The sequence below is a fragment of the Maylandia zebra genome, linkage group LG18 (genome assembly GCF_041146795.1).
Source record: "Maylandia zebra isolate NMK-2024a linkage group LG18, Mzebra_GT3a, whole genome shotgun sequence".
Classification (NCBI taxonomy): domain Eukaryota; kingdom Metazoa; phylum Chordata; class Actinopteri; order Cichliformes; family Cichlidae; genus Maylandia; species Maylandia zebra.
The window spans coordinates 12,111,293-12,127,591 of record NC_135184.1 but is presented as its reverse complement, the minus strand read 5'-3'; the positions used below and the strand labels follow the sequence as shown (position 1 = coordinate 12,127,591).

Genomic DNA, 16,299 nt, shown 5'->3' with positions numbered 1-16,299 from the left:
TGCACTTGTGCAGTTTATGGTTTGTGTTTAACTCATCCATAGGAGAAAATATATATTTTATATATTTATTTATTGTTTTTTAGAAAACAATATGAACTGCTTTTGTAGTTGGTGTTGTAGAATTTTGTAGTTGGTGTTGTAAAGTTGCCTGTAGTTTCAAAGCTTGTCCCGAAGCCATCACTAAAAAATGCAAACACTGCTTACCTGTAACAGATTTGCTCAGTTGCAGTAACAGTTCGCCCTCTAGTGGAAGCAAAGTGGAACTGCACTGACAGGACACTGGAAAAGGACATTCAACGTTATTGCACATTTCTGTGCAAAACACATAGCTGTGAAAATCTCCTGACAGCTGAAAAAGTCCACACGTCTAGAAAACAAAAACAGAGAAAATGGGCAGAATTCAAATTCATCCTTAGGAAAGGATTTAATCATGACCTAATCACTCCTATAATAATACACTTCATGTAAATAATGTGAGTCATGATCACACAGTGTTTTGGTTACAGGCCTGGTAAATTCCAAGTGCTACATCAGCACAGAGATTGTTTAAATGTTATTGATCTATTTGTTTGTCATCTTGGTATTGCTCATTTGAGTTATTCTTTACTACTCACGATTTTCTTTTACTTAGGCGTGACGTTTATGGCGTTATCTCTGTACTGCTCTAGCACTTGAAATTCCATTGCTGTAGGACTAATAACAGAGTCTGATCTTATACTTATGCTATCTTAAAGAATACAGTTTTTGCGTGCATGTGTGTGTCTATCAAAGCCAATTGGCACTGCAGTAAAGTCAGTGGTGTTGTCATGTTTGGCACTGTAAATGTGGCCTTTACAAACAACACCAATGCGTTAACCCCAGGAGAAAAAAAAAGGGGCAATAGATTCAAACTAACAGAGCTTTTTACTATGAGGTGACCTTGCATAAACCATGTGTATAAATGTAAGCACAGTGATTACGGGACACACATCATTTAGAAACAGGAAATATGAACGACGCATTGGTTGTTTACCTTTACCGGGAATCTGATTAAATCACCACTTAACACTGGCTGTGGCGATGCCTTTGAGACGTGCTCGAAGGCTGTATTTTTGTTTTTCCGCCAAACCACTGTTTTCTAGGTTAAGAAACCTGAGCCATTCATGTCATCATCTGGTGTTTGTGCAGCTTTATCGTAGTTAATAATACCTTTAAAGTCTGTGTTGGTACACAGGGGCCTGGGAAAGCTGTAATAGTGGGTTAGGCGACCCAGGCAAACTTCACGTTCTTCCTTTGGGCCAGCTGAATTATAAATAAGCACATAAACATATCGATAAGCATGGACATATACTAGAGTTTTAGATTACAAAAAGAGTCTTGGCGAGGGCAGGGGTCGCTGGCTGCATTAGCAAACGGGTGTCTCTGAGCACATTGCTGCCTTGACTGGTGTTATCTGCGCGGTGGGTTGTGGGTGTGTGAGCGTCGAAGTAAAATGGCGGACTTGGCAAACGAAGGTGAGTAAGTGGCAGAATGAGAAAAACAATACAGCTACTGTGGCCATGTAAAGCGTGTCTGTTCGTGGTTTGCATATTTGATAGCTGAAATCAAGCAACTGTGGCACACGTAAATGGCGACTTCAGGTGGATTAATAACGTCGCGGCGTTTATAAGGTTACAGCGTTAGCAAACAGGCTAACAATGCTAACGCTGGGCTTGGGGTAATACCTGGAATGTCTTGGAACGCCCTCCAGTTCTGCCTGTCAGTTAGCCGGTTTACCTTCTAACGCTAGCACCCGGCTATTTATAGTCGGTGTGTGTGTATTTGTTGCCATTTGTGGTGAGCTAAACGATCTAAGGTGATTATAAACGCCAAACTTGGCTAAGCCACATTTGAAAAGCACAGCGTGTAACGAAGCTAATATGTAAGAACAGCAGTGACTGGAAACAGTGTCCGTGTTTATTTCATGTTGTTAGCTTTACGTTTTAGGTTTGCTTGACGTTCATTTAGGCGCGTAGAGGAAAATGTCAGCCAGTCAGACAATGCTTCGGTTTAGCCTCTGCTTGTTTGCGCGTTTTCTTCTTCCATCAAAATCAGATTGTCATCTTGTTTGGCTTCTAATATGGGAGAATGAAGTGAGGACTGTAGTGACATTGTTTGTCAGGCGACATGACTCATGCTGGTTGGAGCGCATTAGCAGGCTAACTAGCCATCGAGCTAAACCTCCCTGGGCTTTAAGGAACAACCAGTGGCGCCGACTATTTACTGAAAAGGGTCAGATGGGTATATATGCTAACTGGTTAACATAAGCAAGGGACGCATTGGGGCTACTTGTATTTCAGATGTGAATAGAAGTGTTTCATGCCGGAAATCTTATATTCATTGGACAAGTTAGCTGATTGTGAGACAGACAGCAGATACAAAGGTGGGGGTAAAATGTAGGTCACACAACATTTTCTTTAGTTTCACACAAAAATGATCAGCTTAAACCATGCGGAGCGTGTGTCAAAGCGGTGATTGTCGCTTCAGGAAACAATCGTGGCTATGTGCTGCCGGCTTTTGGCTGATATCGCATGCATGCATGTTTTGCGCAGCTACAGCGATGCTACACCTGTTCAGTGTGCAGGCCTGACCCAGACAGAGGAAAACCTTTGTCTGCTAACGTTATAGGATTACACATCTTACACCAGGGTACAGTGTGAACATAGTCGTTAAGTGGCTTGAGCTGACATCATGTTATCGCCTAGCCTGGCTTTAGTTATTCTTGTTATGTTATGATCATAGATTATGGAGGCAAGAAAATACCGGTGGAAAGCGTCATAATTTCTCATTTAGTTATTTATTTATTTAAAATTACACAGTCTCTGTCTAGTTTGCCCATTCTGCAATACGTGTATTTGCATATCTCACATCTGATCACGTTATTTAGTTTATTGTGGATTGTTCACTTTAGGTAAACTTAATGTGATTTAATTGTTCCAGGAACTTCTAATAGGATTGTATGGTTAAGTTTAGTGTACTCGGTTTGATGGCATGATTTCGCCTGGCTGGTTGACACAGATAGAAATCAGATTGTTGTTAAGCTGCATTTTTGCAGGTCATCTTTTTAAGTTTCTTACATTTAAATTAGTTGTGAACAGTTGTTTAACTCACTGGAATCTTGACCACAGCAATTTTTTGAAAAGTTAGACTTTTTATTTTTAATCAGCTGTACAGTCTATAAAATAGAAGATGTCCAAATACACTTACTGCTGCACACCTTAAGTTAGTGTTTAGATGACTAGCCTACATCTTTTCTTAACAGACAAGCCTGCCATAGCGCCCCCTGTGTTTGTTTTCCATAAAGATAAACCACAGAAGGTAAGTTTCTGTTTTGTTTTGCTTTTCTTTATCTATAAGGGCTAAAATTGCCTTTTTGAGTTTGCAGATGTTATTTATGCCAACATTTAGTCAAGCTGAGTTTCTGAAAAGCACACATCCTAGAAAAGTTGTTGGATTCAAATTTGTCACTGTTAGCAGCATTTCCTGCAAAATCAGCGCACATCTTTCTTGCTAGTTTGTTTCTAATTTAATTAAGTCAAATTTTCATGCATTTAAGAAAGCTACCTAGGATTTATGAGTAATGGTGCTCCTTTGGTATAAATAAAACCCCCCCCAAACATTTTGCACTTCCTTGCAGAGATCTGCTGAGGGCTCAAGTGCAGAGGATGGAGAAGGTAAATGAAATATCCAAATTGGCCACTTTGTTTGTCCATGTTATCTTTCTGTTTAAACTGACATACAGTCATTATCATTTCACTTCATTCAGATTCAGATAAAGATGAGGGAAGCTATACTCCCCCTGTGAAAAGGGAAAGGACCTCATCATTCCCACCCCCACATTCTGGTAAGGGCACGTGATGACTAAGCAAAGCAGAGCGTTTACTTTATGTTGCTTCTTGCCTGTGGTGTACACATTGATTTGTATGCTGAGTGCAGTGCCTGTCTGTTACTTTGCAGTTCCCAAGAACAATGTATTCATGCCCTCAAGTTTCTGCCAGTCTCCGACTGGGAACTCTGACTCCGAGCCAGGTGAGCAATCTAGACCACTATTAGTTTTCCTTTCACAGCTTAAAGGGCCCCTGTGGTTAAAAAAAAAAAAAAAAAATCTCAGTATTAAAAATCAAACGCTTCAACAATTTAAGGCAGTTGGCACAAGACGCTCACTAAAACTGGTAAATAGTAGCTTTTGCTCACTTAAAGATTTTAAGTCACAGATCATTTTGGTAATTCTAAAAGTGTCACAAACTCTTAACTCTCACCAAGTTGACTCTTAGTTCTAGTTGACTCTTATTTAGCTATTTTACTCTGATTTTGTCCATTCAGTTTTGACTGCTGTCCTTTCAGAGTCTTTACTGCATAAACATAAACTGAAAGCAAATTTTTATAAATGTAGTATTGGTATTTACTTTACAACTTTTTGAATTATTCAAAATATTTCTGCATCTTGTTTTTGTTTGGCTTAAATTTAAGTCTTTGTATTTAGTCTGGTTTGAGATTTCATTTCTCCTTGCTCATTTCTCATTTGGCTCTCACTGCTCCAAAGATCTGTCAGTTTGTGTCATGTGTTGCACAAAGACCGTTCAGTATACCAAGCAGGGAGAAGTCTTTTTCTATATTTTGTAATTTGCCGCCCTCTCAAAACCTTCAGTAATACAGAAAATTTGTTTTTCTTTTAAGTTATAAGAACAATATGGCCTTGAGTCGCTTGTGATCCTGCCTCCATGCTCTGAACTGCCAGATTCAACTGGAAAACAAATGTGTGATGCTTGAATTTAAAAAAGGCAGAGTTAAGGTTAACATTAGTAAATACATAGGGTTTGTTATTATGATTTCCTAGTGTCATGTGGTGATAGCTGACAGCAATTTTCCAAGTGCCACTGCTACAGAGGACTAGCTTATTGGGTATTAAAAGCTAGTTTATTTAGCGCCGTCTTAGGTGTCTATGGTGTCTTTCTATGAATACAGTATGACTTGGATATAATAGCTGTTCCCACATTAGATCCTTCTTTGTAATTGAAGTATTTCTTTCTTTGCAAATGTATAAAATATAACCTGAAATTCTAAACAAGCTGCAGCTGGTAGGTTAGGGTAAGTTGGGCTTTAAACTTTAAAGGTTTCCGCTTCATGACCTTGCTTGTGCAAGCTCCTTGCCAGGGTTAGAGGTGTGTTTGTGTCAAACTAAAATTTGTCATTTTTTTATGTTGTTTATGCCCTTTTGTTAAGTTAAAAAGCCATGTAAATCCCCCCACCCCAAACAATAAATTTAGTCATTTGCAGTTTATATATCTGTTGTTCATTTGCACAGGAAGTCTACAAGGCCAAAAAAGTAGTTATGTTAGTTGGCATAAATTAGGCTAATGGGAACAAAAACATATGCATATTTGTTAAATAAGAAATTAAACAGTAACTGTAAGGAGAGGAAGTTAGGGTGAAGCTGGATTAACAACATTGTTTATCAGTAGCATATCTCTAACACAAAGCTTGTAAATAATTATCTTGTGGTAACTTTGCTTTGAACTCAGCAGCACTCGTCTGTGTCTGGTTTTCCTGCCAAAGCATAATATTTATAGGATGTCTGACCAGTAAATTTGTTGTATCACTTTAGATGTTAAATGATTTGTGAAGCTCAGCTTAATCAGTCATTTGCCGAGTAGCCGTTCATACTTTAATTTGTTGAATCACTTTCATCAAGGTCATATTACACTGGTAAGACGAGTCAAAATGGGGGAAAATATCATTATGAAAAATACTGACTAGTTAATAGAGATATGAAATTATTATTGCAGAAGCACTTTAAGGGAGAATAAGGAAGTATGATTTTTATGGATTTTTTTTTTAATCCCATCTCTTGTCAAAGATAAAAGTGACCCAATCTTCTTTTTTTTTTTCTTTTTTGCTTTAATGGCTTGAGCTCAATTGAAAAGTGACGTAGAGGTTTAAATCACTAGTCAACAGATTTACGGAGAGGACTTCCACTTGAGCAAACAAACAGGCTGTAGATAATAACTGCCTGAAGCATGTTACATAATGTGTGTATTTGAAAGTAAAAATAATGATGAACAGACTCAAAAAATGTTGTTAATAGGGACGCAGAACTACACTATGTGCTGGAAGTTTGGTTATTTTAGTTGCATTTAAAATGTTTATAGTGCTTTTATTGCTTGTGTGGTTTTTTTCTTCATTGTTTGCATGCATGTCCTGAGAGTTGCTGGTTAGTAAAAATGTTGAAAGATATTCACATTCATTTATATTTAATTATGCAAATACTTCTTATAATTAGATTGAAAATGTTTTTCTTTAGCATCTGTGTAATCTAAGCTTCACACATTTATGCACACTGGAAGGGTCTCCTAAACGCTGAGGACAAACAGGATGTGGCTTTTCGCATGTGCTTTTGGGTTTCTGTTCTAGTGCTGATTACTTGATGGTATCCCAATAAAGCCACTGAGATGAAGAGACGGCGGTAGAAATAGATCAAAGGCCCTAGAGCCCGCCATATTACTGAGATTCCAACACAACTCTTAAGGCCGTACAAGGGTTGCTGTGGTAACTGGCTCTGTGGTTACAAAATTTGCAAAGACAGAAGAGCATGCTCACATTAGGTTGTTGTGCAATACCTGAATATGTTTTTTTTTTTAACTTTTGCTTCTTTTTATGGTTTGTTACACCAGAGGAGAAGCCCGTGGGGTTCCGTTTAAAACCACCGACTCTCATACATGGACAGGCACCAAGTTCAGGTAGATGTTTAACATGTTTTTGTGTTATTTTTACTATTTATACTATGGTTTTGTTATATACCTGACCACAAAAATCTGGCAAGTAGCTTTTGTAGTTGGTTCAGTTTTTCTGTTTATTTGCAGTATAATACAAAAGCTATTGCTGGATTTGCATGAAATGTTTTTGCATTAGGTGTTACTTGGTCCACACATACAAAATATTTGGAAAAGGTTTCTACTGTTTTAGATGGAGCAAAATTGCATCATATCTTCACAATTACTTTAGATTTGTTACTGAAATAAGAAAAACTGGCAGATATCATCATGAGGCTCAAAAAAACCCATCTAGATGTAAACTCATTGTTGATCCAGACACTCAGTTCATGCACAGGGTGGAGGGAACTTTCATCCTTGGCAGATGTTTACTCAGACCGATCCTGTTCATTATGCATTATCATTTATTATTCAGGCTTTATCTGATGAGGACATTTAATCTTAATTATCAGCACTGACATTGGTACAGTCCTCATGAACAATTGATATGATTATACAAGTTACAACTATGTTTGAAAGCTGTCACAAAAAGTCAAGCATTTGAATGCAGGTTATGGTCTGGAATAACATCAGATTGTGCAAATATGCCCCCCCCCCCCCCCCCCCCTCAAATGAAGGGATCCCAAATGACTACTAATGTCATATTGACCTACCCCTTACTTGTACTCTACTCCCAGGCAAAGCTTTGAATATTTGCAGATTATTTTTAGTGAATCCAAAAAATTCTTTCTGAGCAGCCCACACATCAACATGTACATATAAAAGATATAACTGTGTGTACAAAGCATGAGAAAAACTGCCTCGGTTGCAGGTGTCCCTAGTCAGAAACCCAAGGAGCAGCAACGCAGTGTCCTCCGCCCTGCAGTTCTCCAGGCACCGCCCTCTAAATCACATTTAGAGTCCAGTGAGTAAAGCTCAGAGTCTTACACTCATTAGTTAATCACATGTAATTTAAGATATAATTGCAGTCGTTGTTCTCACTGTGCAAGCTGTTTTGCTCATGAGGTGTGTCGCTTCAAATGCTATCAGGATAGGTGAAAAGTTGGAATAATTTCCCTTTTTTTTCTGTCTGTAGATTCCAGTTGTGGAACCAATGGTGTGAAAAAGTCCTCAGATGGTGCACCTGTGACCCAGTCCCTCTTCCTGAACAACACAGAGCACTCAGCCACGCTGACTAAGACACCGGTGAGAAGAAGCGAAACCTAAACAATTTATAATTAGGAGACAGAAATCAAACATGACTGCATTTCCTGCAGTTTTTGTTTGTTGAGTTTTTGTATTACAGTTTTTGCTTGTGTGTTTTATTTGTCCTGTTGACATATTTGTCTTTTTACTGTGTTAATAGACACAAGTCATAGAATGAAAAGCTCCAGAATAGAAAATTCATGTTTGTTTTTTTAAAAATGTTTTTTGTTTACATTTGATTAAATAATATAAACCTATTTATTAAAACATACATGTGTAAACTGTTACTACAAACATGTTACTACATTGCAACACTTGCTTTTCTGTCATTACCTCAGGTCTCCATCGTTACAGGGTTTTTGTTTGTTTGTTTGTTTCTTTAATGAATCTTTCAGCCACAGCTGAAAAAGGCAAACATAATTTGACTAACAAAGAGAAACCACACAGGTTGCGTGAGTTTGCTCCTCGTAGTGTTCAGAACAGCAGTCCAGCCAGTTTCAGTCATTTGTTTAGGCCAAATAAAAATTTGTGCTGTGACTGTTTTTAATAAATTAATTATGATTATTGGGTGCTGAAACCGAAGCCTAAAGTCCAAATGACTTCAAAGTGATGACTTATTCACATGCGTATCATTTGTACAAGTAAAGCAAACATTTTGGCTTCATTATTTCTTAAGTCACAAGTATGTTAGAAATTCTGATAATTGAAGAAATAATGAAGCACAGATGTTGCTTGGACACATTTCTTCAAACAGCATGAAAATGAACGAGACCGCCTTGGAGTCATTTGGCCGCACATATATGTGCTTCAGCAGGGTTAGCATAGTTGTATTCAGTTTCCCACAATACTGGATATTACAACCGTTGATTCTTTGTAAGGATGAATAAAGGAAATTGTACGTTTTTATCCTGTGCATAGACCCTAAATCCACTGTTGTTGTCTGCAGCTGGCCCTTCACTAGCTCTTCAGAGTGTTATTACTAGCCACTGTCTAAAGCTATGCAGCTGGATTTGCAGTGAGACCAGAGACTCGGGCAGCTTGCTGATTCTTATTCTTGATTCTTTATGATGGGAACTTCACACTACATTGCATGAATTAACTAGTAACTAAATGATCTGCAATGAGTTTCATCCAGAAATATTAACTATATTGCTGTGCCACTAATAGGCTTGCTAGGTAAATGGATTTGCATTAGGAAAATTAGGCACGTCTTGCTGCTGTATGCCACTTTTCTAGTATTTTGGCTACATACTTGACAATGACCCAGACTGCTAAAAGTGCAATGTCACTTTTTTCTAAGTGAGACTGGGTCCCGTTTGTTTTTATGCAATGCACAGTCAACTGCAAACACAGTTACGGTGCAAGTTGCAGTCAGTGTGGTTTGTGGAAGATATTAATGAAACTTGCTGCATGCAGGGGAAGTTCTTGTTGGTAAAAGATCCTTCAAATCTGATAAAGGCTCAGTGAACACTAGTTATATTAGTTGACCCTGCTGCTCTGTTTCTTCCTGTTTCAGAAACATGAAAATGAGGAAGATGGCTCGAGTGGTAACAAGGATGGAGAAAGAAAAGAGAAGAAAGAGTCAAATGTAGCAATATCATTTGTGTTTGGTCAGAATATCAAAGACAGAGCAAAGGTGAGTTTTCCTTCTGCTGGCTGTGAGCAGGTGAATTCGAAGCAAGAATTTTTGTGTCAAGCAATAGTGTGTGTGTGTTTGGTGAAATTGGATTTAAAAAATAAAGTTTTCTATAGCATGTGTAGCACCATCCTGTTTAGTACATAATGTGACGTTGTTGGTTGGTTGCTGCTAATAGCTAACATATGGTAATGTTAGTCTAACTGGTGACACAGTGCAAATGCAACGAAGTTTCTTACCAAAGTGCAATCAAGAAGCCTACCATCATCAGGATGTTCAGAGGGGAATAGATTAATGTGGGCGATGACCCAAGGGGGGGGCACACAGGAGCTTCCAAGGAAGAGATGCCGTAGTTCTTGGAACCCTTCTTTGTTTGTTTTGGTTTTGAAATTCTGTTGGGAAACTGCTGTGGAAAATTGTCTAGGTAAGCACATTATCTCACTGATAACTTTTACTCACTTCTAATATGAAGTAAATTAAAATAAGTGAAGGGGAGTGAGACGTGAAGAGTCCCACCTGCGAAGATGCTGATGGTTATCAGGATTCCTAATCTTGCTTTGATAAGAAACGTTATGTTTGTAATGCATGTAGTAACCAGTTATCTTGTAGTTTCGCTGTGCTTGTGAAAAGAAAGATTTAACTTCGAAATAACTGGGGGTTAAACCTACTGATCCTATTTTCTGGGTATGCACTCTGTCGGCTGATTGGTCGCTCGGTCTGTACACCGACCTCATGAGATCAAATCAAATAGTGGGGAAGGTGCTTGACTCCAGCTAGTTGGTTCAGTGAACATCTGACTCAAACAGGCTCTCCCTCACACAGACCTATTTTACAAAGTCATCTACAAACCTGAGCATTATGGCTAGTTTTGGTAATTCCCGTTTCAGTGCAGCTAGCCAACAGTGAAGAAACCACTTTCTGCCTATGAGACAGAGTGGACAAGATATTCTAGTTTTTGTTTTTAACATAAAACTCATTGCTGCAGTCAGGGGCACCATAAAAGTGAGCCTTAGGCTGCTTTTTAGCTGTCACAAGTTATATGCTAATAACCAACCCACCTAATGACATCACATTCTTCACACAAGATGGCACTTTTTTTTTTTTTTAAGAGTAAGTGGAAATATTTATTGTGAAACTTTAAAGTGGACATGAAACAAGTGCTTACTTATTGCTTGGACCAACATGATGCTTGGATTACATCATATTGGGTTGGTTAAGGATTGTCTGTAGAGATTTCTTAATCTACTTTCTGTCGTAAGATTTCCTTCCTGTGTGTCTCTCTCTCTCGCTCTTGCTCTCGCTCTCTCTCTCTCTCTCTCTAGTTGGAGGAAAACAATAAAGAAGACAATTCAAAGGACGGCGTGCCACTGGACTCTCAATCAGAGGGCACAAATTATTTCTTGCAGTACATCTCTACCACAAGGTAATTAAAAATGTGTTCTACTTCTACATTTTTTTAAAATAGTATTTCTGCAAAATTCAGTATTAACTTTGATCAACGCGTTGATGCACACTTGCATTTCTGCCTTTTCAGTTCAAAAAATGCCACAAACAGTGCAGACAGTGGAGCAAAATTTGTTTTCGGGCAGAATATGTCTGAACGAGTTCTGGTGAGTTAATAGGGTGAATTCAATAGTCTGTTTACCTCCTGCAATACTGCAGAATTCCTAATGACTACAATTGAACGAGCTGCAATGATTAACTCTGTTGTGTTTTCAGAGTCCACCAAAGGGTGACTCTTCAAATGAGGAAAATAAAGACGTGTCAGCTGCCCCTGCTTCAGAGCCCTCATCGCAGGAAGCCACCCCAGAGAAAGGTAAAAAACCCACCCCTCCTATTATTTACAAAAATGGTTGCTATTTGGATTGATTACTAGTAGGTGTAAGCACAAAACTTTACTCCACTCAAGACAAAAACAAGACCTGTGGGCTTATGACTGTATATTCGTTTTATATTGTCTTAAACTTAAAGTCCACCTAAAAAGAAAAAAGCTTGATTTATGTCATAGAAGCAAGGTTTTAAAGTGTCCAGGGTTCGTGTCTTAACATACAAAAGGGGAATACTGAGTGAGAGAATATTTTACTTTGTTCGGTGACTTTGAAAAATAATTTACCATTTCATAGCTACTCAGTGCCCAGGCAATCATAAATGTGGGCGCAGAGCTCAAGTGCCTCTGCTCTGGAAATGATGCAGAGAACATTATCAAGCTTCTCTGTTCGGGGATGGAAGACAAGCTCCTTGATCACCCTGCAGTAGCACTGTTTCTGTGTTGCTAAAGGATCAGTTATATGTTTGTGTTTTATTTCACCAGTGAACAACGTGTCAGAGTCTTTGGAGGAGTCTGCAGCAGCATACACCAAAGCCACAGCCAAGAAGTGCATCTTAGAGAAAGTCGATGTGAAAACTGGAGAGGAATCAGAAAGCAATGTTTTACAGGTGAAAGACAAGGCGGGGTATTTCACTTGAAGACGTGCAGCGAATAACATGGTGAGAATGTTTTATAATCTTCTTTTTTTCCCCCTCCTCTTTTACTTCAGATGCAGTGCAAGTTGTATGTTTTTGAGAAGACTGCTCAGTCGTGGATAGAGAGAGGTCGGGGTTTGCTGAGGCTCAATGACATGGCATCGACAGACGACGGCACGCTACAGTCCCGTCTAGGTAAAAGCACCTTCAAAAAGCTGCTGGAGAGAGGAAAAAAAAAAAAAAACCCTTTCTGTTATGAATGTGCACGTTTGTTTTTACAATTCAGTCACCCAAATAGCTTTAGCGGACGAAAGCATCTGATTGTTTTTACTGTTATTCTACCGGGACAGGTAGGGGCGACTATTATCTCAGTAAACCAAAACATACCTTTTGTTTTGATTACACGTGTTATGACAAAACCTAACAATGAACACAAGAGGGAGTCTGTTCCTACTACATGGCTCTGTTGACTGGCCACCGCAGTAGTATTGTGGTAATGTTTATATATGGTGGTTTCATTCAGACAAATCAAAATCTAAGTGGACAAGCATTCTGAAGTTTTGTTTTTAATGAATATTCAACAGTTTCAGAAGTTTCCTTTCACTGTATCCTGGTTAATATTTGACTAGACTGTGAAATCCTGGTACAAATCACATTCTCAGTGACAGAACAGAGCAGTTTCTAGGACTATAGCTGTGTATTTACTGCAAATACTAGTTGTGCCTGTTTAGTGAAGAGATTTTACAGTCAGTGGGCTGAAATGGTAAACACGTGCATATTTGCATCTGTATGTCACTGCTGTCGTGTGTTGCAGTAATGAGGACCCAGGGCAGCCTCCGGTTGATCCTCAACACTAAACTTTGGCCCCAGATGCAAGTGGACAAGGCCAGCGAGAAGAGTGTACGAATCACTGCCATGGACACGGAGGACCAGGGTGTCAAGGTCTTCCTAATATCGGTATGTGTTACTAAACGTTTAACATTTGAACATTTCATTTTTCCAAAGGGTGTTAGCTTTTAAGTGTTTTTCCCCTCCCTGTGTATACATCAAAAGTAAGAAAAACACAGAAAATTGTAATTTCTTTTTTTTTTTTAACAAGCATTGAAGTGGTGAAACATATTCTGCCTCGGTTTCACGCTGTCCCTTCCACTGTTAATGCGTCTTTATCATCGGTCTCATTCTGTTTTTGTGTATTTTTCCTCTTTAGTAAAGGGTGAATACATTTCCATGTTATTAATTTGATCAGCTCAGTATTGTCCTGTGATATTAAAACATTCAATGCCTACAGTTGGTACAAGAATACTGCTTTCAAACATATTATTTTGAGGTAGTTAAAAACTGTTCTTAATAAAATGCATTACTTCCTCCCCCAGATGTTTAACATTCCAGCCGTTCTGTGGGTTTTGGAAAGCATTTAATCTGAAACATCTGCGTATCGAAGTGGCAATTTTATAATTCATATAACACATTTCATTAAATGTAAACTCAGTGTGCATAACCCAAACATGAAAAACATAAAAACAAATGTAGGCTTACTTAAGTCAAAGCAATAAAAAACTAACTTTACAAGAAAGTTTAAAAAAAGAGGCTTTAAGCTTGTTTTGTAAAGTGTAAACAGTTGTAAATGACCTCAAGTCAGCAGGCAGCTTGTTCCAAGGTTCAGTTTCCACAGTAACTGAAGCACCCTCAGCACACTTGGATCTAATTCTGAGAATAGTTAAAAGATCTAATTAGGTTATAGATACTGAGAAAGTCAGAGATGAACTGGGAGGGCAAACTACTGAGAGCTTTATAAGTTTGTAGAAGTACTTGTACAGGTAATTCTGTGTTGAACTGGGAGCCAGTGAAGTGACTTCAGTAGCTGGGTAATATGTTGAAATCTGTAAGGACTCTGGCTGCTGCGTTCTCAACAAGATGAAGTCATCCTACTGATAATTTGGAAAATCCTGCAAATGGAGCGTTACAGTGTACCAATGTAATGTGCATGTGTCATGTCCATGTGGCTGAATTTTGTTTACACTTTTGCATATTTAGGGTAGCTCTAAAGACGTAGGTCAGCTGGCTGCAGCGTTACATCACCGTATCCTGGCCCTGAAGAGCAGGGTGGAACAGGAGTCCGAGACCCCGGCAACAACCATCCCCGATGCCGAGGTACCGCAGTCCAACGAGGATGACAGCGACGAGGAGGACAATGCCTCTGCCTCCGCTTCAGCCTCTACTCCTGCTACAAGTCAGTGATTTGTATTTCTTATTTTGATTTTCTAGTTTTTACTGCAGCAGCTCTTGTTTGTTTTTCAGTGATTCAACTAAAATACCTTTGCTGACATGTTGCGACTCTGCTCCTGCAGGTAATTCAGAGGGAGGAGAGAGCCAGGCAGCTGGAAGCACATAGCGTCACTCTTGGAAAGCCTGCTGAGATGCCGCTGTAGAAGCATTTTGCTGCAGGCATCTCCATGGACACCCCATGACCAACGTGGGTCCTCCAGACCAGTACTTTTGGATATTAGAAGTCTAGCTCCAGGAAATAACCCCCTGTGCCGGAGTGTCTCACCCAACTCGTGCAGTTCATCTTCTCTGCGTTCAGCGTAATATCTGGAGTCGTTTCTTCCCGCCCTCTCCTGTTTTTGTGTTTAATTTTTGTTCTCGAGTATTTTTTTTTTTCTTCCTCTCCCCGATAGCAAAAATAAAGACTTCAAAGCTTTGGTTTGGGACTTCTCTGCTCATCATATTGATGAGTGTAAGGGTGTTTTCCTCTACATTTTAAAGTATGGCACATGTTAAGACTGCAGTTTCTACTTTGGGACCTTTATACTCACTCTACAGCCGTACCTCTGGACACCACACATCCAGAGGAGCTTCATTCACATCGTATTTGACTCGTCATCCAGTCGTTTGTTGTTTTTTCTTTTCTTTTTTTTTTCTCTTACATCAAGTCCAGCCTTCCTCTTGCCCCCCTCATCCTGACCAGTCTGTGCGTTAAGTTTTGGCAAATGTAATTTATTTTGGGCTGTCATTTTCATGAGGCATCTCAACACATATGTGCTGTTTGTAATGGCTAGCCAAGACCACTCGAGTTGTCATTAATAGCAGTTTCTTATATTTCCTATTGACCTATATTATAGCAAATAAAAGACTGAAACAGTGCAGTTTCCGCTAATGTGAGTTAATGATTTGGGGACAAAAGGGCAGTTCACCACAATGTTTCGTCTAGATTTCTACGATGTGTTAGTCATTCAGCGTCTGGTTTTTACTTTTTTCCAAAATTAGAAAAAACATGAACTCACCCGTCTACATTCTGCATGTAACTGTTACTTTTCTCCTTTTCCAGCATCCCAGGGGTTTATCGTGTTGATTCATATTTTTATGTTGAAGATTTTTTTTTTATTTTATCCATTTACATTTGGAAAAAAGGTTTTGAATGAAAGAATTCATGTGTGGAAAATTTGAGTGACAACTGTAATACCCTTTGAATGTCATGTACATTTGAATATATCATCATTTAGTAGCGCACCATGTTTTCTCATCTCCAGCTGCCCCCTTTACAAAATAAACCATTTTGGACTGACCGCTATTGTTCCCTCTGAAACTGGGTTTTCTGCACTAGCAAGAGGGGTATCAGTATAGTATATGTAATACTTAGACATTGTCTCTAGTGATAAGTAGTACCTGTAAGCAACAGTACAATAATGAATAACTCTCTAAAGAGGGAACAAATTTTACCCTTGGACATAATTGAATACGTGGAATGAGAACAGCCTGTTTTGTATTCATGTGCTGGATCTGGCCTGCAGGTTGATGAATGCTGTGCTGACTGCACTGAGCAGGAATCAGACTAAATCTTGTTTATATACAGTATTCATCAGGCACAAGGTCATGAATATTTGATGCATGTACCTATCATAACAGCCCAGCCTAATCGTATACATCCAAACTAGAAACATAACTGCCACTGCTCGCAAATTCTTAGCCTTATCTGCCTTTCTGTGGTGACTCGGCAGGAAAGCATTTTTCTGCAGCGTCTCCCGTAAATGATTGCAGTTGTGTGGTGAAAGTCAAAGCTAAACACTCCGAGCTTAGATGCTGGGCTAGTGTAACAAGTCAAGCACTACTAACTTTTTGGAGTTTTACTTGAGGCCTTGACGTGCGCTGCAGATTCTCTTTAATTCTCATCAAATGTGATTCATCTTCATGCTTTTCTTTTAAAAATCTAAATACTGGTAACAACCA

At 38.9% G+C, this 16,299-nt stretch overlaps 1 protein-coding gene across 3 annotated transcripts; it reads left to right on the top strand.

The window, feature by feature from the left end:
* Positions 1–1,346: 1,346 nt before the first annotated feature.
* Positions 1,347–15,638, top strand: ranbp3b (RAN binding protein 3b). Of its 3 annotated transcripts, none has more exons than XM_004555309.6 (17): positions 1,348–1,493; positions 3,281–3,336; positions 3,656–3,692; positions 3,785–3,862; positions 3,976–4,047; positions 6,690–6,755; positions 7,600–7,692; positions 7,864–7,973; positions 9,490–9,609; positions 10,932–11,032; positions 11,144–11,219; positions 11,329–11,425; positions 11,921–12,045; positions 12,147–12,267; positions 12,887–13,029; positions 14,107–14,302; positions 14,421–15,638. In XM_004555309.6, exons 1-17 carry the CDS (start codon positions 1,472–1,474, stop codon positions 14,462–14,464), a joined length of 1,557 nt encoding a protein of 518 aa, XP_004555366.1. In that variant the 5' UTR covers positions 1,348–1,471; the 3' UTR covers positions 14,465–15,638. The 3 variants fall into 3 exon arrangements, with proteins under 3 accessions (XP_076732427.1, XP_004555366.1, XP_012775680.1); XM_012920226.4 differs by having other exon boundaries at positions 1,402–1,493; positions 3,323–3,336; XM_076876312.1 differs by lacking the exon at positions 7,600–7,692 and having other exon boundaries at positions 1,347–1,493.
* Positions 15,639–16,299: the final 661 nt, after the last annotated feature.

Bases quoted from the DNA above. Each gene is read 5' to 3' on its own strand.
- ranbp3b (XM_004555309.6), top strand. From the start codon at position 1,472: ATGGCGGACTTGGCAAACGAAG. The intron at 6,756-7,599 runs GTAGATGTTTAA...CCTCGGTTGCAG, and splicing joins TGGACAGGCACCAAGTTCAG to GTGTCCCTAGTCAGAAACCC. The intron at 13,030-14,106 runs GTATGTGTTACT...TTGCATATTTAG, and splicing joins TCAAGGTCTTCCTAATATCG to GGTAGCTCTAAAGACGTAGG.